This window comes from Micromys minutus, assembly GCF_963924665.1.
Source record: "Micromys minutus genome assembly, chromosome: 6".
NCBI classification, from domain to species: domain Eukaryota; kingdom Metazoa; phylum Chordata; class Mammalia; order Rodentia; family Muridae; genus Micromys; species Micromys minutus.
The window spans coordinates 2,104,926-2,125,873 of NC_137975.1; the positions used below are offsets into that span (position 1 = coordinate 2,104,926).

Here is a 20,948-nt window from a genome sequence, read left to right on the forward strand (position 1 = left end):
TCTGTTGCGGTAAATAGTAAATAGATGGTTATCCCTTGGCGGTCTCACTGAGCAGACGCCGTGCTTGTGTGGAGCCCAGCGCACCCACCGCCTCTCCACACGATTCCGTTCCCAGGGGGTTCACTCTGCCCGCCCTGCTGCTTCTGCCCCGGGTGAATGCAACCGCCCCGTTGTGTTTCTATCCACTACGCCCAACACAAACATTACTGCAAAGCCCAATAGCTTTTCATGGTAGGTTTATATATTAAATTCTCAATCCACAAACCCTCCACACAATAAGATTGTATCCAATAGACAAAGATACAAGCTGCCCTTCTATATGAGGTAAAAAGACCTATAGAATCCCTTAAGAATATTCATATTTATCTATTGCCAATTACAGCCACCAGGATCTAGGTCCACTTTCTCCAGCTCCATCTTGATTTTTCCTCTCAATCTCCTCCTCATCTATTTTCCTAACTTTTCTCCGCCTACCTCTCCACTGTCCAATCATATATCACCCTAACATTAATCCACAGACCCCTAACCATAAAATTATTTTTGTTGCTACTTTGTAGCTGTAATTTTGCTACTGTAATGAATTGTAATGTTAATATCTGATATGAAGGATGTCAGGTATGTAATCCCCCCAAAGGGGCCATCACCCACAGGTTGAGAACTGTTGTTGTAGAGAAACAACAGTCAAAACTCATAGATTAACGATAGGGTTGAAGACAGCTTAGGAAAAGTGAGGGGGCATCTTCTAGGAAGGAGTGGATAAATTAGATGCCTGCACCACTCACAGCTCTGTAACCAGGAGAAGTTAGGATGCATGTCTGACAAATGGCATGTCCTAGCATGCTCAAGAGCAGAGAGCACTTACAGTCAGTCAAACTGAGTGCTACTCAAATATACACCAACAGTGACAAAACAGACTGTGGTATACAGTCATACAATGGGATAGAACTGACCCACAGCTACATAAAAGATTGTAAAACAACAACAACAACCTCACAAATAGAATGTGGACACAACAGTCAGATGCTTAAAATGCATAGGTTGAACTATTTCATTTATACAAAGAGTAAGGCATAGTAAATTAATCTATGTTTTTAAACCACCAAAAAGCAAAAATACTAATAAAGCCATGTAGCCAGAGGATAACATGAAGGTAGATTTCTGAGGCCTTGGCCGAGCACCGTTTCTGAGTGCTGGGTCCCCGGGGACCTTTGGTTTGAATTACTGCTGCATGCAGGGTATCGTGTGCTTTTTCTGTGTGTGCAGAACACTTCAACAGAAAGCTGGGAATAAGCAAAACAATGATAATTATTAAAAGCACTTTCTGGGGATGGAGAGATAGGTCAGCGGTCAAGCAGCAGTAACTGCTTGTCTAGATCTGGGTCTAATTCCTAGCATCCACACGGCATCCACACGGCTGCTAATTCCTGTTCGTAACTGCAGTTCCAGAGGACCTGACCGTTTCCGTGAGCACTGCACAGACATGAATGCAGGGCAAAACACGCAGGCACATGATTTTGCTTAAAGCATGCTTTCTAACCAAGCATATCTAGTATGTTTACTCAATTTAATTGAACTGAAATTGAAATGTACTCGTTTCGGTCAAGAAGCTGAATTATACATGTGGTATTATAGGGTGTTCAAAAGAAGAAAAATGAAAACAAAGTATCTCGGTAACGGTAACATTTGCCATAATGCTAGAAAACATATTTTGAAATGCTAAGGAACTACAAGAAATAACAGATAATAAATACGAGCCCTGCTTTCCTCAGCTCTTACGTTACCCACGTAGTAAGAGGTACTACCGTCACCTTACTGCCAATTAGAAAGGGAAACAGTTCCAAAGAAACTATGACACGCAGATCATAAAATAAATTCAGTGTAAGCACTATTGTTTATTTTTCAACCGTTGACTCTTTAACAGATGACTCTTTAAGTGTGTAAGTGTGCCCACATGGGCAGCCCCTACAGCAGGAGTACAGCAGGGGATTCCCAGGGCCCAGGGACAAAGGGTCCTTGAAGGTTAGAGTGAAAAAATTTCAGAGCTGGGAGGCAAAGGTCCTGCCAGGTTAAGGAAGAGTTAGTGGCGGAAGTGCAGACGCAGGGCTGGGCCACTGTGGTCCAGGCAGAGGAGGAAGACTAATTAGAGTGGGGAGAGCATATTGGGAAATACCTGGAGAGATGTTTGGATGGCAAGGTGAGGAACGATCACAGCTAAGTTGGAATTTAGAGGGAAAAACATTGGATATCGTTCAGTTGGCTGTGAGGGTCGGATTCTAAATCAGAGGACAGGCACGGGGAAAGTAAAATGTGAGGCGTTTATCTTGCTGGAGACACAAGCAAAGAGTGGAAGGAGAGAGAAAAACGATTGCAGGAAGACAGGTGTGGTGTGCTGTAGAATTGGCCTGGGGTACTGACTTCAGGGGAGCGTAGTAAATAAAATTTTATACAATATAGCCTTGGGATACATTCCAGCTATATCTAGCCATATTTGACCGATTAAACGTAAATTCCCCAAAACAGAACAACAACCAAAACATGGTTTTTAAGAATAAGATTGGAAAATGGGAAATATGAGTATAATTTTCATACATTTGAACATCCATTTTCAAGTATGAGATGAATAGCTATCCTTTGCAAGGGATATTCTGTCTCACTTTCTCTTATGGATCCTTAATATAATGCTTAGAAACATCCAACCAGTGGCACTGTTGAGTACTTATCTACCGCTTGTGCATGTTGGATCTGTCCTTTTATTATTATTAAATACTCCTAAGCGGTTGTGAAAGGTGTAATTTACTGAGCTGTAGACAGGCACAGTCTTCTACAGGAAAGCCATGTGGTGCAATCTTGCTGATGGCTTCAGAAGGAGGAAAGAATAAGTGGGAAATTGATCTCCTAAAGAGCTGATGGAACTTAAAACTATACGTTCACGATACGAGACGGACTACTTGTTCATATAGCATGATAATGTCAGAAAGAAGATGGGACCATATGACATGGCTGTAGCCTTGGTGATATTGGTGGTTGTAGTTGTAAATGATGGTTTATTATTATTATTGTTGTTGTTGTTGTTGTTGTTGTTGTTATTGTTGTTGTTATTATTAATTATTATTATTATTAATAATAACAATAATAATCATGGTATTTGGAACTCTTTTCTCTTTATGAGAAAACTGTAGCTGTTCCTGCCTAAACTGAGAAGTTGTCTCTCCTCCAAGAGAAAACGAAAGCTTATTCAAGAATGAATTATTCTGTATTAGTGTGACATTATTATTCAATTTCTCAACAGTTTCAGATGGTAGTTCTTCCGTTATTTATGATCCCTTTATTTTACCAATTTGAACATAATAATTTATAGTGTTCTCCTCTAGTCAGCCACAGCCAATCTCCAAGACGCAAAAGCTTCCTTGATATGTTATATTTTTCAGGATCATGAACCTATGATAAGTTACAACAACTCTGACTGCTCCTGAAGCACCACACCCTTCTGTCTGTTTGTCCCGAAGCACCTCACCCTTCTGTCTGTTTGTCCTGAAGCACCTCACCCTTCTGTCTGTTTGTCCTGAAGCACCTCACCCTTCTGTCAGTTTGTCCCAAAATACCACACCCTTCTGTCTGTTTGTCCCAAAGTACCACACCCTTCTGTCTGTTTGTCCCAAAGTACCACACCCTTCTGTCTGTTTGTCCCAAAGTACCACACCCTTCTGTCTGTTTGTCCCAAAGTACCACACCCTTCTGTCTGTTTGTCCCAAAGTACCACATCCTTCTGTCTGTTTGTCCCAAAGACCACACCCTTCTGTCAGTTTGTCCCAAAGTACCACATCCTTCTGTCTGTCTGTCCTGAAGCACAACATCCTTCTGTCTGTTTGTCTACCCAAGTTCTATGTAACACATTTTCTGCAAAATGCTTTTCTACATAGGTCAGAGAACTTGATTGGTTAGCTGGGTAATATGCTGTAGAGAATTTCAAATCAGTAATATTTTGAGAGAGTGCACAAGGTTTAAAATTATCTATCTACAAATAACTAAAATTACTAAGGAAGATAGAGAAAACAACTATATTTTAGTTGATTCAGCCAATAACAGAGGGTCACTATCCAAGAGATGGGGGGGAGCATCAGGGGAGGGAGAGATCGTAAGGCAATCCTATAAATGAAGAGACAAAAGACTTGGGCTGGGAACATGGAAACAGGTGGTGCAATTTTAAGCACAAACCCAAGCGGAAGTAGCTATGCAGGCAAATATGCAGGTATTTGTACAGGCCTCTCCCATGTTTGTCTGGGTGATAATTTGTACATGCATAAGATAAATCTTCTAAAGACAGGACAGGAATTCTGTCCATACTTGAGATACATAATACAGAAACGGCTGAAATGCACACAGGTCCAGTGACTGAATGTCTTCCTTTCAACCAAAGTGAAGAGACTTATCAAATACTTGGTGAGACCAGTAGAGGTACATAGGGCTACATTTCACACGTACCATTTAATAAACCTCAGAAGAAATGTTTCTTCAACCACTCTAAAGAACTTGAAATCCAAGCCACAACCAAATGATGATCAAACCAAATTAATAAGTAGTTCAATCCCATTAGGAAAGAACTTTCTACTAACAAGAGCCCCTGGTTATCAAATAATTGCAACATGAGTGAAGTTCAGCCCACCAGCCACAGACTTGATATAGACACGGGGTGGCCTTCTATGACGAGACACTAACAGAAGGAAAAGCTCAGCAGAAGAGAGGGCTCCTTTGGCTCACAGGCTGTGGTCCATCATGTTGATAGGCAGGAACTCAAGGAAGGAGCTTGAAGCAGAGACTGAAGGGGAACATGAAGGAATGCTGCTCACGAGCTTGCTTCTGACTTGCTCTCCTTCCTCCCTTCTGCAGCCTACCCACAGAGAGCTGGGACCTCCTGCTTCAGTCAGTAATAATAACAACAACAATAACATAAAAAGTCCCACAGACATGCCCCCAGGCCATCACAGGAGGCAATTTCTTAACTGACATTCTTCTTCCCGCTCATGCCAGGGTGACAACTAAAGCTAACCACAGCAGTAGGGAAACAGGATCTAAAACTGCTCAGCTGATAATGAACATTGAACTGACAGACATGGCAGACATGGTGCAGTCAATACTTAGGATCACTAGTTTTTAGATGAATTTGAATTTGAAATACAACGAGATGAAAAATGTCTATCAGAATAGCTAGAGTACTGGAGGACGAAGTGTTACTACAAATGTGGACAACTGGAGCTCACGCACCGCTGGCAGGCACGTGGGATGGCACGATCACTCTGGAAAACATCCTCGGTCTTTGATATAAAGTTAAACACTTACTCTCACATAACCCATCAAACGTAATTGTAATTACACACTAAGGAAAAATGGAAACATGTGTTTGCCCAAAGAGCCACACAAAGATGCTCAGAAATGCTATACCCAAAGCAAGCAAATAGCCAAACAGCTGAGATGTCTAACAACCTGAAAGGAATAAACAGATCTTAAATATATATGTATATGTGTGTATATATACACATACATACATACATACATACATACATGCATGCATATATGCATATGTATAATTAAATACGCTGACCACAAAGAAACAAAACAATGTGGACAACACATTAAATACAGAGAAACACACACACCATGAACATCTCTCAGAAACTTGAAGCTCAGAAAATGCTAAATCTAAAGGTTTCTGCTCCTATGAAACCTTAGGAAATAGTAAACCAAGTACACATTGGAAAGCAAATCAGTAATTGATGAGCGAGGAGACTGGGGCAGCACAGAACACACGGAACACTGAAGGGTGATGGAAATGGCCTTTATTGAGGCTGTAATTGGTTACACGCGTGTATAAATTTGTCGAAATTCATTAAAATATTTATTTACTATGAGTGCATTTTACTGTACACAAATTCCATTTTAACCTTAATATTTAAGAAAGTCTACAGGACACGGGCAAGATGGCGGCGGTGGCTGGTCTGGTGCGGGGACCCTTGTGGCAGGCTTCCGGGCTGCTGAAGAGGCGTTTTTACCGCTCGGCACCCGCGGCGGTGCAGTTGACTGTTCGTGAAGCTATTAATCAAGGTATGGATGAAGAACTAGAAAGAGATGAAAAAGTTTTTCTGCTTGGGGAACAGCACCTGCTGTTCGTGTCACTGGTGCTGATGTCCTTATGCCTTATGCAAAGATCCTAGAAGACAACTCCATACCTCAAGTCAAAGACATCATATTTGCAATAAAGAAGACTTTGAATGTCTAGTTGGACTTTGAATGTCAAGTTATTGAAATTTATTTAAAATACTTGTTGGAACTTCATCTGATGTGTACTTGGAAACTTACTCGTTACAGTTAATGCTGAAGTGCAGTAGGTGTCTCTGTACTGGTAAGAAGTTTGATTGTGCTTGTAAGTGGAATGTTTTCCACTCCCTACCCTAGATGCTCTGCTTCCTTTGTTACTGTTAGTCTAGTCTTTGAATAAGATTAATATAAAAATCTGCCCTCTTTCACTAGAAGGGGCAAGATAAGAATGCCCTCACAGAAAGTAACTTATATGTCTAAAAAGTGTATTATCTACATTTGCTGTTAAATTGTTTTGATAAGGAATAAAGGGGATTCCTACCTAGAAAAAAAAAAAAAAAAGAAAATCTACAAATATATGGTATGTATAGATATATGATTAATCAACAAAAGTTAGAATGAAAAATGTGTTGTGGCCATGTTCTCTTATGTTCATAAAGGGGTAAAGAAATTATATACATACAGAAAGATACACACAGATACACTCACATACACAGACACATATACAAACATTCATACATAGATATGTACAGATATATACACACATATATTCATATACATTCAGATGTACACATATATACCACAGAAATAGATTCAATATACTCCATTACACATACACACACATATATACATATATACAGACACACATACATTCATATACATGCAGACACACATACAGACACACATACATAAAAACAAATATGTATATACAGAGACACAGACACAAACAGACATTCCCAGATACATATGTAGATACATATAGGTACATAGATGCATACATGTACATGCAGAAACATGTACACAGACTCGTCCACATACAGACACACACATATACAGACACGTTCACACCTATTCAGATACCCAAACACATATGAACAAATACACATACAGTGCATCCACTCAGTTCTTTGCTGTTCAGAAGGTCCAGTAATTGAATGTTAAATAGAATCAAATGCTGAAAGTGTTGGAGTCAAACTTCCTGCCTCTCTGTCCATAGGAGGCTCACAGCCTGCGATTAGTCCCAAGAGCAGAGAGTCAGGTCCCAGAGCAAACATGGAGTCACATGGGCACTGAAGCTCTGAAGAAAGACCACCTCCCCCGTGTGTAAGTGCTCCTGCTTATTTCCTGCTTGTCGAACAGGTATGGAGAGGAGGGAACTTTCCGGAAGGCTTGGTTTGAGAGGATCAGTCCGTGGTTGGCTGGCTTCACTGCCAGTATGTCTGTGACAAACAGAAACAGCATGTAGAGAGGCCCAGCAGAGGAACGTCTGTCACTTCCTGGCTTCCAGGAAGCAAAGAGAAACAGGAAGGGCCAAGGGACCCATCACTAGTGAGGTACTTCCTCCAGAGAGGCCCCGCCTCCTGAAGTTCCTCCGACTGGCAAACAGTGACATCAACTTGAGCTCAAGTCATCCTCAGCACGGAGGTCCATGGGGTACATCTTATATTTGCAGGGTGGAGGGAGCAGGAGAGAAGTTTACATGTCAAATTAAGCAAATATTTTCCTCCTATCACCCTTAAAATAGTGAATATACTGTAAATAATTGTTTCTTATGGTTAAAGAGCCAAAGTGATGGTAGATTAGTACTCTCATTGGAAAAATAGAGTATTCACCAAACGTACTTGAATCGGTATTTCTATACCAAAAAACATGATATCTTAATATTTCTTTACTTTATAGATTCTTACATAGGAAAATGGGACATTGTTTTATATACATCAATTCTGATAATGTTATTGTGGCAATCTACCCACATCAACAATTCTCAGGGTTCCTTAAAAGCAAACACTAGGCAATAAACAGGGAGCTAGGACATTGCACAGAAATTGACAAGAAAATTGGGTTACAACCAAACAATACTAAAAGAAGCTGAACATGAAGACACATTCAGACCCAAGAACTGCTGTGGTGCGCTGAGATGCTTATTTGGAGAAACATCATAAGATGTTAGATCCAGCCCCTAGCATCCTGTCACGCAAGGAACAACAAGCTGTGAATGTCCAAATTATAGCTGGCTTCACACACATGCACACGTGTATGGACATGCATGAAGTCGGCTGTGGCTGCTGCAGTCAGCGTATGAGTTGGTGTGCCCTTTACAGCACTTCTGTGTGCAAATCTTTAACAGGAAGAGGAACTCGGCCTGGAAACTGAACTCTACATGAAGGCTTTTCTATCAGGCAAGTAGCGTTCCCTACATTGTCTTAAGCTGGACTCTTCAAAAGGAATTTATTTTTCTTATGGATTCTGATTTTCTGTTGTCAGGCTTCATCTAAAAATGGAAGGCTAGAGACTGACATAGGACATATAAAAATGTTAATAAAATAGCCTTGGAATTGCAGAACAACAGCAACCGAAACAAAACAAACCAAAACAAAAAAACAAAACAAAACATAAAAACAGGGTAAACTTGGGGTGAGACTAGAAACTGATTTATATTTTATAAAAGCTGGCTCTTTCTATTGTGTTTATTTTGGAAGCAACAACAGCAGATTAATATCAATCTGTGTAATTTTACAGACTGAATCCATAAGTGATTATTTGTCTAAGTTAATGTAGTTGGTTGTATGTCTTTATTCCAAACAGCTAATAAAAATCGAGGAACCGTACAAACAAATTAAAATTAAAATCTAGAATGCCACAATCAACACATCTATTCTTGTTAGATTAGTCCTACAGCAAAATATTTGAACTTGTGACATTTCCCTCCTAAAGAGGAGAAGAATGTAAACTCAATGTATCAGCAAGAGGGATTGATCTTGTTTCCCTGATTTTCTCTCCTCACTGTCCCCCTTGTAACTCTGTGCCAGAGACGGTGCTACTTTGTATAAAAGCTGTTGACACAGTTAGTTGATCTATAGAAATGGTGCTATTTTCTATAAAAACTGATCCCTGCTAGCTGATCCCTAGAATAACAGACTGTGTCAATGACACACCAGTAACAGGTGGTGACGCCTACACTGGCATTACAGTACCTGAAGCAGCCCTGTGCATCTACCTGCTGTGTGATGTCAAATACGTACTATTTGTTATCCTCTGAGGATATGTAAGGGATCTTTGGGCCAAGAGAAAAGTACATCTGGTGGTAGAAACAATCTTGAAAACTGAACCTCGAAGACTGGCAGGATGGCTAAAATCCCAGCACTCAGAAGGCAAAGGCAGACAGATCTCTGAGTTTGCGACCAATCTCGTCTACGTAATGAGTTCAAGGCCAGCCAGAGCCACATAGTGAGACACTGCCTGGAAAGAGCAAACTGAAGTTCAGTGTATTCAAAAGACAGTATCATGATGAATAGGCAGAATCCAAACTATTGATGTTCCAGAAAGTTCTCAGAGATTCCACTTTTTAAAATCCAGATGCGTGGCAGAAAGTAATGCTGCATTGGTGAACCTTTGGGATGCTGCAACCCTTTGGTACAGCTCCTCATGTTGTGATGACCCGGCCATAACATTACTGCGGCACTATTCCATAGTCATACTTTCTCACTGTTGTGAAATGCTGTGTAAATATCTTCCTTGCATGACATCTGATATGTGACCCCTGTGGGGCTCCAAAGCCACTGGTTGAGAACCACTACTGCACAGAGTTCAGAAGCTAGACTCTAGGTCCTTCTCAGTCCTAAACTCAGAACCCCAGTTTATGTGCCACATACCATACTTGGGTATAGGTTCCTCAACACACAAGACAGCAATCTGCAAGGCAAGTCCTTCCTTCAGTTCAACAAAGGCCCTGTGTGGCAGGTCACAAACTTCGTCCCAGTTTGTCTGAATTTTGAGCCTCATTGTCTCCTTTCTTTAATCACTCAGCCGATTGATATTAGGTATTCTCAGATCTACTCAACATCTGGCTTCCTAGCAGGCAGAGCAATATTTAATACGCGCAATTTCTTTGTCTAAGTCGGAAATAGCAGAGGGGAGTGGAAAGAAGATGGAGTTGTTTGGAGGAAGAACATCGTAGTATTGATGATGTTCAGGGTAAGAGGGTCTCACAAAGCAGAACCGTTCACAAGGTCACACTGTACAGATGGAAACCAAGGCTGACAAGAGAGCCTTGGAACACATAAGCACAGCAATTTGGATTTGGGTCGGAGTCCAAGATTACAGAATGTGTAAGTCTGTGAGGAGAGAGAGGCCGAACTGATCTGAACGGGTAGTGACCAGAAACACAAGCAGACGGTGGGTTCATGGTTTCCTCTTAGTAATTTTCAATTTTCAAATGACACTCATTTCAAACATGAAGAATAGAAACATGTAAAATGCAGCCTTAACAGAGACACAGTTTTAATAAACATTACTTGAATTAATGATTGCATTCATTATTATTTAAATATATTTTAGTAATTGTCATATTACTGAGTTACTTAGTAATGTAAGAAACATAATTGAGAGGACTTTCCACAAATACTCTCACTAATTCCTAACGACTTTCTTATTTCTCATAGATTACATATATTTAAGTCATTTAACCAATCCACATATCTTTTTCCTAATTTCATAACAAAACATGAGATGATCCAAAGATGGTTAATGTGAATCAACCATGTCTACTTAAAATCATGAGAGCTCTATGTTGTTTTTCTTGTCTTGCCTTCCTTGGTTGTGAAGCTTATATAAGTAATATGCTATATGATTTCAATACGAATTAGTCTACTACAGGAAAGAAAAAAGCCAATTTGTAACTTATCACAAAGCCGAATCATAACCCAGTGTACTATAGTTCACACCCTCTCTCAGGGCTTCCCTGTCATGGTCGCCTGCCCATCCGTCTGTGCCACAGAAGCTGCGCTATCAATGAAGCACAGGTTTGCTCTATTTACTTATCCTAGATCACAGAGAAACTTCTCAAACAAAACGTCCCTCAGTTTGGCTCATTAACCCTTTAATCACCTCTTTACTATTGAAAAATGAGAAGCAAAAATTAAGATTATCCTTGGCGAACTTTTTTTTTACTTCTATTGAACCAAATGACTGCTAACCACTTCACTAAATAAACCTCACGGTTCCAAGCTTCTCGTTGCTTCTTATTCCCCTGAAAGAGTTTTCAAAAGTTAATTCTGAGATTTCTTTTTCCACCCCCAAAACTGCTCTAGAAAAAAACACTTTTTATATGGAGGTTTCCCAGTGGCAATAAATTGATAGAAGTGTTTCTGTCAAAGACATGAACCATAAAATGTATCTGGCACATTCAGTTTAAAAGTTAGGGCTTTCTGTTGACAATGCATAGTACTAGGACAGAGTAGCCGCCGAATAGATAACAAAACATTGGCTTTTCTGTCTTTTCTCTGTCTAGTTGGCAAAAGCTCATTATTCTATCAGGTCAGATCACTCGGTTTTCATTACTTCCATTAGTAGAGAAGAAACACTACAAAGTTCTCCCCAACCACACGCTGTAAGGCGTTCTGGAGGAAAAGATAACGTCAGGCTTTCAATCTCCCTCGCTGTGGCTGACAGGTAACTGCCCTTTCAGATGCAGGCCACATGAATCTCAGGGAAGGATAGACCACCGGTCTAGAAGGTCAGAGAAGTTTTGGTAAAAAAGACACGGAGGATCCAAAATACTCACACAAGTTCAAAGCTAGGTCTTTGTCCAAATACTTTGAACAGATGATCTCATTTGATTCACACACACGTGTGCGCACACACACACAGGCACACATAGTTGTGTTTATTCATTCATTCATTTTGTGTGTACCAGTGTTTCCCTGCCTGTATTCCTGTGCATTGCATGAGTGCAGTCTCCTCAGAAGCCAGCAGAGGGCTTTTGTGATCTCTGGATCAGGAGTTAAAGTGGTTGTGCGCCTCCACGAGCAGGCTGGCTGCTCTGAAGTCTCTTCCCCGCCATACACACAAAACCTTCCTTGTGTACGTCCTTGTAACTTCTTATTGCTACCGCGGATTGCTTTTTATCCTACCACTGCCATGCTTTTTCTAAACAAAGGGCTGTGGAAAGCAATCTTTCAAAAATTCAATATGGAAAACGTATACACACAGCCGAGGCTGTGTTTTTTTAAAAATGGCAAATTAGAATCGCATCTGTCTCTGCTGGTATTTGCTGAGTTCCCCGTGCCCTTCGCGGGTCCCCGTGAGCTGCCTCTTCAAAAGGGATGCTAAGTAGCTGCTCCAATTCTGATGTCACTCAGGGATGGTAGATGTCACACATATGTGTGGCAGCTTTCTCTCCACTTAAATCCATATTTCTCATTACAGTGCCAATTTACAAGAGAAAGAAAAGAAAAAGAAACTCAGCCTCTGAATGGGGAGGATGGCTCACCTCCTTCAAGTCATATGGAGCTTAAATACATTGTTCAGACACTTTAAAAGTAGACACAGTAACTAACTGTGGTAGTTTAGGGTTCTTGGAAACCAGAAGCAGCTATGCAAGAAATCGATTTGGCTTGGTTAGCTCGGACATAGTTGAACTTGGTAGTTTATTTTAGTTTCTAATCAAAATAGCATCATCTAAATAGACAGATTTATTTCTTTTCCTGTTTGTTTTGGTCCGTGCAACTCGCTGGCCAATTTCTCCTCAAATAGTATTTTTTTAATTTAATCTTACAAAATTTTTATTTATTTTTTTTAAATTTAAACCACCCTCTCCCACCTCATCATTGGCTTTCCCCACACTGGGGAAACGAGCCTTCACTGGACCAAAACCTCTCCTCCCACTGATGCATTTCTTTTCCCTTGTTAGAATCATTCTTCCCTATATTTATGTAAACCGTTGTGTGTGTGTGTGTGTGTGTGTGTGTGTGTGTGTGTGTGTGTGTGTGTGTTGGTAATATATATTACTGAGTGGTGTGTGTGTGTGTGTGTGTGTGTGTGTGTGCGCGTGTGTTGGTAATATATATTACTGAGTGGGGTGTGTGTGTGTATGTGTTGGTAAGATATATTACTGAGTGGTGTGTGTGTGTGTGTGTGTGTGTGTTGGTAATATATATTACTGAGTGGGGTGTGTGTGTGTGTATGTGTTGGTAATATATATTACTGAGTGGTGTGTGTGTGTATGTGTGTGTGTTGGTAATATATATTATTGAGTGGTGTGTGTGTGTGTGTGTGTGTGTGTTGGTAATATATATTACTGAGTGGGGTGTGTGCGTATGTGTTGGTAATATATATTACTGAGTGGTGTGTGTGTGTGTGTGTGTGTGTGTGTGTGTTGGTAATATATATTACTGAGTGGGGTGTGTGTGGGTATGTGTTGGTAAGATATATTAATGAGTGGTGTGTGTGTGTCTGTGTGTGTGTGTGTTGGTAATATATATTACTGAGTGGTGTGTGTGTGTGTGTGTGTGTGTGTGTGTGTGTGTTGATAACATGCATCACTGAGTGCTTTCCGTTCTATTTCTGCATTTTACGAGCGTGGACACCATGACTGTCCCTAAGAGGGACTATGGGGTAACACTTTCTGTGCAGACTTAGGTTTCAAAGGCAGCAGGTTCTGCTCTATCTCAGGAACCTCTGCTCATTACTGATACTGTTGCACTTCCTCATGTGAGCTTCAAACAGTTCTCAGAAGCGATACACAAAGCCATGAAACAAGACAGAGCCTGGTGTTTGCAGGGCTTCTCTCTATATTTTAAATGCTATTATGAAAAAAATATTCATATGTTCATAAGGCTGAGGGCAGTGAATAGTTTTAGCATTAAATTAATGATTTAAATTTTTGTTCTAACTAAGGAAACTGTAATACAACATATGTGTGGCTTGATTTAAACATATCAGTGACCAATTAAAAACTCTCCCAGGTCCCTGAAACACGTATACCTAAAACAAACATTCCAAAGACGTCACACTGGGTACCACAGTGGACCAGGGAAAGCAGTGCATTGGCATTAGATAGATGCTACTCTGGTTCCGTTTGTGTTGTGTGGACTTAGTGTGCACATCATGTTAATGTGTGAGCTCTGAGCGCTGCACTTTCCTTTTGACATTTAATTAGGTGAAGTCGAGGACGGTTGCTGGGAACATTTCCACACTGTCTCCACACATTCCCCCACTCACTTTCTGGAATGTTAGAGCTGTCTCTGATACATTTTCAAATTGCAGAGGAAAACGCTCGTTTCTACTTACCTCCAAGGTCAGCAGTAAGGTTATATTCCGACGTTCTGTTTAGAGTGAAACTCAGAGTAGGAAGAAACAAAATGGCAGATACCTCATTTCACATCGCCAAGTCCAAACCTCTGAAGAGCTCTTGTAATTAAGCCCATAGGCAGCAAGCTCTTCCACGTCCTGGTCAAAAGCAGCTGTTGGCCAAACTTAGCAAGAAAGGGCTGTGCCAAGACCACACTCCAGAAAAGTTTATAGTTTTTCTAGTCTGGGTACTAGAAAATGAGTGCAGACCCAGCAGGGGAAGCTAAAGCCAGAAGATCGCTAATGTGTGACACCTTTTGTCGCCAGGTGCTGGACTTTTCAGAGAGATGGTCATTTTCCTGGCTCTAGTTACTTCCTCAAAGTACCTAGTGAGGTTCCTTCCGCTTCCCATCGGACATTCCTCAGTTGTGTTAGGGGCCATGTTATCTTTAACGACAGGTCTGAGCACATGGTACAGCGGGGATAGAGGATCTTCTTTGCTGTTGCCGTCGCCGGAACCCACAGACCCATCCAGCTCCACGGCGCTCCCACCGCCCTTCACCTCGCTTCTCTCACAGACTGTCCGGAGCTGGCCCATGTTCCTTCCTGCCCTCCCGGTGCTGCACCCACAGCCACCGACTCCATGGTGTTTGCCAGGGACTGAGCTTTATTCTTCCAGGAGTTTCCGAGGTTCAAACAGTGACTGAAAGAAATGCACCCGTCTAGAGGACATAACAATCCCTCCCTCGATCGGGGTTTATCATTACTATCATTTGGTGTTATTCGTCTTTAAGTAAACAGCTAACTTCTTCATCTCTTAACACTTTTATTACTAACCATGATGACGAGTTCGGCAAATTTTAAAAGCCCGGTAAGAGTTTAAGAGCCTGACGGCATTCTTAGTGGTTCCGTTTCCCTTTAGACATTGATTACGGAGGATGATGCGTCCCAAATAGCAGTCTTTCTGATGGCTCCCTAGGTTAACAGTGTCATCTGAGTAAACTGCAGATGTCCTCTTGAACAAATGAGAAAGCCTTGTCTTCAACGACTTCTAGACCGGGTGGTGGTCTCCATTTCCGTGGGGTTCTGTGTAGCTCGCTACAAACATTCCTCCTTTCACTCATCTTCACAATATTCCCATGAGGCAATGGTTGCTCCTGGCTCACGTGAAGGAACATAATCCCAGGGATGTTATATAAAGTTGTTCCTGAGATGTATCTTAGCCAAAGGCAGAGAGATCATTCATAGCCAGTTTCTTCTGGTTCAATCCCAGATGCTCCGTACACGATGTATATTTCTTTGGTCTAGGGACACACCACTAAAACTAAACTACTAGTATATTTGGGCTAAAACGCATCACTAAATTAAAAAAAAATTGATACTGATTTATATATCTTAATCTGAAAAAGCCCACAGTTTAATATTAAGTATGACATTTTTCTCATTTTGCAATTAAAAAAAAAAAAACAGTTGAAACATAGAAACTGGCAGAAGTCGTTTAAGGTCTCATGCCTGAGATACAAACCATGGTCCAGAGCCTGAAAGGTTATCTACTACACAGTACTGTTGATCCTGCATCTTTATCCCTTCAGAACAAGCATTCTCCTATCCCCATGTCCCAGGATGCTGATCTTAAATAATGTGCCAACAGGACCCCTGAATTCTGCCTTCTAGTGCAGGCCTTCAGTTTGCCTATTCCAGGCCAGTGTTTCACTTGGTAATGGGCTCCTTCTTCCTCCTCTTCAGACTCAGGTAGGACATAGGCAGACACTCCTTACTACATCCTTAGTGCTTCATCATTACTTGGTGGCTAGCCTCAGGCTTGCCCAAAATTTTGCAACTTCAGGTTAATTCAACACTCTTTGGTCCCTTGGCACATCATATGTCCTTTCGGTAATAGTTACTGACAAGCCTGTCAGTAAGATACATCATCCGCAGGGCTGTTAACTCTGCTTAGAACAGGAGAACTCCACCAGGCTGAGATGTCCAGAAAAGTTATTTTAGTGGAGATAGAAAAAGACATTAGAGGTCAAGACTGTGGGAAATGTGGAACAAGTTTGGGGAATCAAGGCAGGTCAATGATCTAATTAACAATCCGTACTTCTTTCTTGGTTCTTTGACACATCATACAGCCTCAGACATTTTATTATATGAAAGCGAGCGCCGATTAGGTGGACAGCCTCTCAGATTTCAAATAAAGGGAATAGAACAGTAAAACATGGTCCCTGTTCTGTCTTCAAAGGTGAACCAAGATTTGTATCTTTACTCGTGTTTTCAAGACACAGAAACCACCACACAGTAATTTACAGATCACTGGTATTCAGCCAAAGGATTTCACTCTGGGTTTCCTTTTATGTTAAATGTAGATGAAAGATATCTAGATCCTCCACCACATATACCCCATGAAGGAAAAGAAAATGAAAAACTTCAAATTTACTGAAGTTGTACTCCCACCAGGTTATAAAACTGGTTCACTGGGTGATAAAGGCAAATGCACAATATTCTTAAGCTTCCTTTAGAAAGAGTATATGAAAATTTTCTTAAGAGTAAAAGGAAAAGTTTGAAAGCCTGGGGTTTTGTGTCTATTAAATGAGTACATAGTGTCTATTCCCTTCAAATTTTGTTCCATTTATAGAATAAAAGGATTTAGAACAATTGGCAAAGAAAAATTACTTGGTTGCTCTCTTGAACTTTTGCAAGTACTATTTGGCCAGTGTTGCAATGTTTCCTGCAAATAAATCTTCCACCTAGGTGCTTTTCTTTATGATTGTGATATATATATACACACACATATGTGTGTGCGTATAGATAGATAGATAGATAGATAGATAGATAGATAGATAGATAGATAGATAGACAGACAGTTTCAGGAAACCTTCAAAATATCCTTACTCACAACAAGAAGAAATGAAACTGCCCAGTTCTTCCTGGACCCTCTTAATCAGGGTGATTTTTCCCAACTTTCTCCACCATGCCCAGTGGCACAAAGAAGCTTCACAGGGTGTAAGTCCCTGCCTTAGTCCTATGGTTGAGATACCACAACCATAGTGACTCTTTTAAGAGAAAATATTTCATTGGTGGCTTGCCTACAGTTTCAATGGGGATCTTGGGGGCATGCATGGCGCTAGGACAATGTCTGAGAGCTTTACATTCTGATCCACAGGCAGCAGGTAAGAATTGGACCTAGCATGGGCTTTTGAAACCTCAAAGCTCACCCCTCAGTGATACACTTCCATTACAAGGCCACGCCTCCTAAACCTTCTAAAAATAGTTCCACTCCTTGACGGCATATATTCCAATACTATGAGCCTATGGGGGTCACCACAGTACCAGTCAACATTATTCAATATGGCACCTTGTATAGAACTTTTCTTCCTGTATTATCTCACTCAAAGGTATAATCACCACCTGAAATAGAAATTCTATTATCATCATTTTATAAACAAGGTCTAGTTAGACCTCACACAACCCACGTCACAGAGAAACGTAGAATTTCTGGGTTCATTCATTTTGATGTAACTGACTACTCACTTGGCTTAAGGAAAGAAACATTTCCAAAACTTGAGAAACTTAAGTCTGAAGCATTAAGAGGAGTTAGAAGACTGAACAAGGAGACAGGGCTTCCTTAGCTGTCCAGAACCCTTCACAGCTGTTTTATTGTCAGACTTGTATCAGACTGGCAGCATCACATCAGGAGGAATTTCTCCGAGCTACCCCTCCCTAAAATGCCTTTGAGTCCTAGGGTCCACAGTAAAAGAAACATTTTATCTTCTCCTAAATTAATCAGCCAGGGGATTGGAGATGCATTGACTGACAGAAGCCGGGGCTCATTCCTGCTACTATCAAACTCTATTTTATAATAAATTCATTCATTCATTCATTAAAAGGGCAATCTTAACCTTTTTTTTTTTTTTTTTTTTTTAAACTCTGGCCCTGCCATGACAAAATCTAAAGATCTGAATTCCAATTGATGCTCTGGGAAGCAAAATCAATGATTTACTTTTTACCCCCTTTGCTCTGGGACTCGGCTGTTGAAAAGCTTGTTCTTGTTCTCACAGTCCCTACACTGTATCTGACTGCTTACCAACAGGAAAGAGATCCTGTCCTTTCCAAAGTCCTGTGCTCATGGTAAGCTTTCTAACGTCTTCTCTTCCACAGTGCCTTTAGCTATGAGCCACCGTGATGGCTGAGCAGTCCTCATCATCCCTGACTCACAATCTCAAGTCTGAAGCTCTAGTGTCCTCACTGATAACAGAGAAGAATGCAGCTCCTCACCTATACCCCCCATGCAGGAGACTGTCATGGTTAGAGCGCCTGGGAAAGAACCCTAGACTGACTTTACTGCACTGACCTCATTCACTTGCTTCTTGTCCAGATGGAACACTTGACCAGAACTTGTAGAAGCAATTTCTTCATAGACTTTGTATCCAATATGATTCCGGTCATCACAGTCTCCGGTGAGCACGAAAACCACCTGAGATTTGTAAAGAGGAAGAGGGTTTGAGAGATTTCCAGAAGCCTTATATTTACTAGCACATTACTAATCAAGTCAAATGTTAGCATACATGATAATTATAAGACCTATCCTCTGGGCCTGCAAAGGAACATAGTTGCTTATATTTCAGGACAAGTTTGGCTATGGGAACAAGACCACGACTATGTTAGTTTCAAGAGTGGCCTCAATTCCTTGTCTTGTGCATCCATAAATTTGCAGAGAATTTTGAAGATCTTTTTATTTAAAAATGCATCGTTCATGACATATCTCTGGATCTGAGTTTGGCCATATGGCTTGAGTAGAAGAGACATTTTACAGGTTGTGTTCTTCAACTCAAAGACCTTTGCACTTCCCCTCAGCCTCCCACAAATATGGGCATGCCTAAGTTGACCACCTTAATCTTAAAAGAAACCTGTAAAGAAAAAATATTAATATACTCAAAGCCCAGTACCTCAGCATTCCTAGACACACAGGAAGCATCACTAGCCTGGGTGAACTGTAGTGTGCTAACACGAGAAAGGTGAAATGCTATGCTCTAAATTGCTGAGTTATGTTGTTTGACAACAACTAACAGATAATACTGGACAACTGACTGAGGGAAGGCTCCCCATAGAAAGCAGGATTTGAAGGACAGATGTAGCAGGTATGGTAGGATGCTAACAAATACTTTAATCTACAATCATTTCTTCTTCGCATTCAAAGCCAAAGTATCAATATGTTGTTGGTAAGTATGAATTTACTACATTCAACTTTCATATGTGCATTTTACATGGGTAGATATGTGGTCAGAGGGTTATGACTGTTGATACTGATCCCACACAGAATAATCAAGAGGTAAGCAACCTCCCATGCTTACTCAGATGAGCACGTCTGGGGATGTTGTTGACTTACTTGGGATTGTTTCTGTTGGATAAGCTGCAGCACCTCGTTGGTGAGCCGATAATCCTTGGACCGTGCATCCGTAAAGACATAGATGAAGGAACCAGGAAGGGAAATTTCCAAGGCAATCTTTATAGCCCCGATGCTCATTTCCGGACAGTCACCGCCTCCCTGTTGAACAGAAAGCAAGATGAAACCATTTGAGTAAGAAGTGGGTATTTTTGTCCATTTACTTTTGGTCCAGTTGATTTATGATTTTAAAACTCAAGACAATCACGCTTTACTTTTATTTTCTGTCAGTTTGCTACCAGATGAATCTCTTTGGTGAGGAGAGGATGAAAAAGATAGAATCAAAAAAATGTATGTGGAAGAACTTTGTTCTCCCCGAGGTTGAGATAACATGGCGTCCCCTTTCAAAGCTGTTCTTTTTCTGTGGTCTAATCACTCTTCAGATACACTCTAACTGCTTTGCCCTGATGGTACTTGATATATTTTCCTTTATACGACAGTATTTGAGTGGTTCTTATTGAAATAAATGACCCTGAATGAGTGTGTAGTAGGAAAGTGAGAGATCCTCACTGCTTGTGTTATTGACTGATGCCTGAGACAAGGGTAATTTTTGTGTGTTAAGCCATTTCCTTTGTCTATGATGAGTATTGTGGGGTCTCAATTTTTTTAGATTCCTACTTAAAATCTTAAACTAAACATGTTGTCTACGTGTCTTGCGTTGTGTACTTGATAATAGTCCACAATATTACTCATCAATTATGCAGTGTTTGTTAAATAATCCCATAGGCAATATAGAGCCATGGAAACATAATTCAATAGAGATATTAATTCTCTTTGTAGGTAAGCCAAACATCATTTCTCCAGAGATATGGAAGGAGGAAGACTTCATTACCTCAGTCAGTAGAGGACACACCTTTTGACTTGGGTATACATTTTCCCCAGGAGCATTTGTGGCTGCCTGGGCCTTCGGATGTTCCTCAGTGTTACCAGGAAAGTCTTTAAGCTGCTCCAGGCAGATCCAAAACAGTATGATCCTTCTAGCGCTCAAACTCATCTTAAAACTGAAAGTGGCTCTAAAACAAGGCCTGCCCTCAAAAGGGACCTCTACCTTTCAACCTATACATTTGAATGAAGAAGCTATCTTAATAAAAATGTATAAAGCAAACAATGTTTTTCTAGGCAC

The 20,948-nt window shown here is 40.7% G+C and overlaps 1 protein-coding gene across 1 annotated transcript in view; it reads right to left on the bottom strand.

The window, feature by feature from the left end:
• The window catches only part of HMCN1 (hemicentin 1), a gene marked incomplete at its 3' end in the record, with an annotated part of 402,129 nt that overhangs the window by 261,269 nt on the left and 119,912 nt on the right, over positions 1–20,948 (bottom strand). Inside the window, exons 3-4 of the mRNA XM_080917798.1 lie at positions 19,769–19,927; positions 18,734–18,856 (exon numbers count right to left, since the gene is read on the bottom strand). Coding sequence (XP_080773924.1) covers positions 18,734–18,856; positions 19,769–19,927 — 282 coding nt within the window. The remainder of the gene's footprint in view (positions 1–18,733; positions 18,857–19,768; positions 19,928–20,948) is intronic.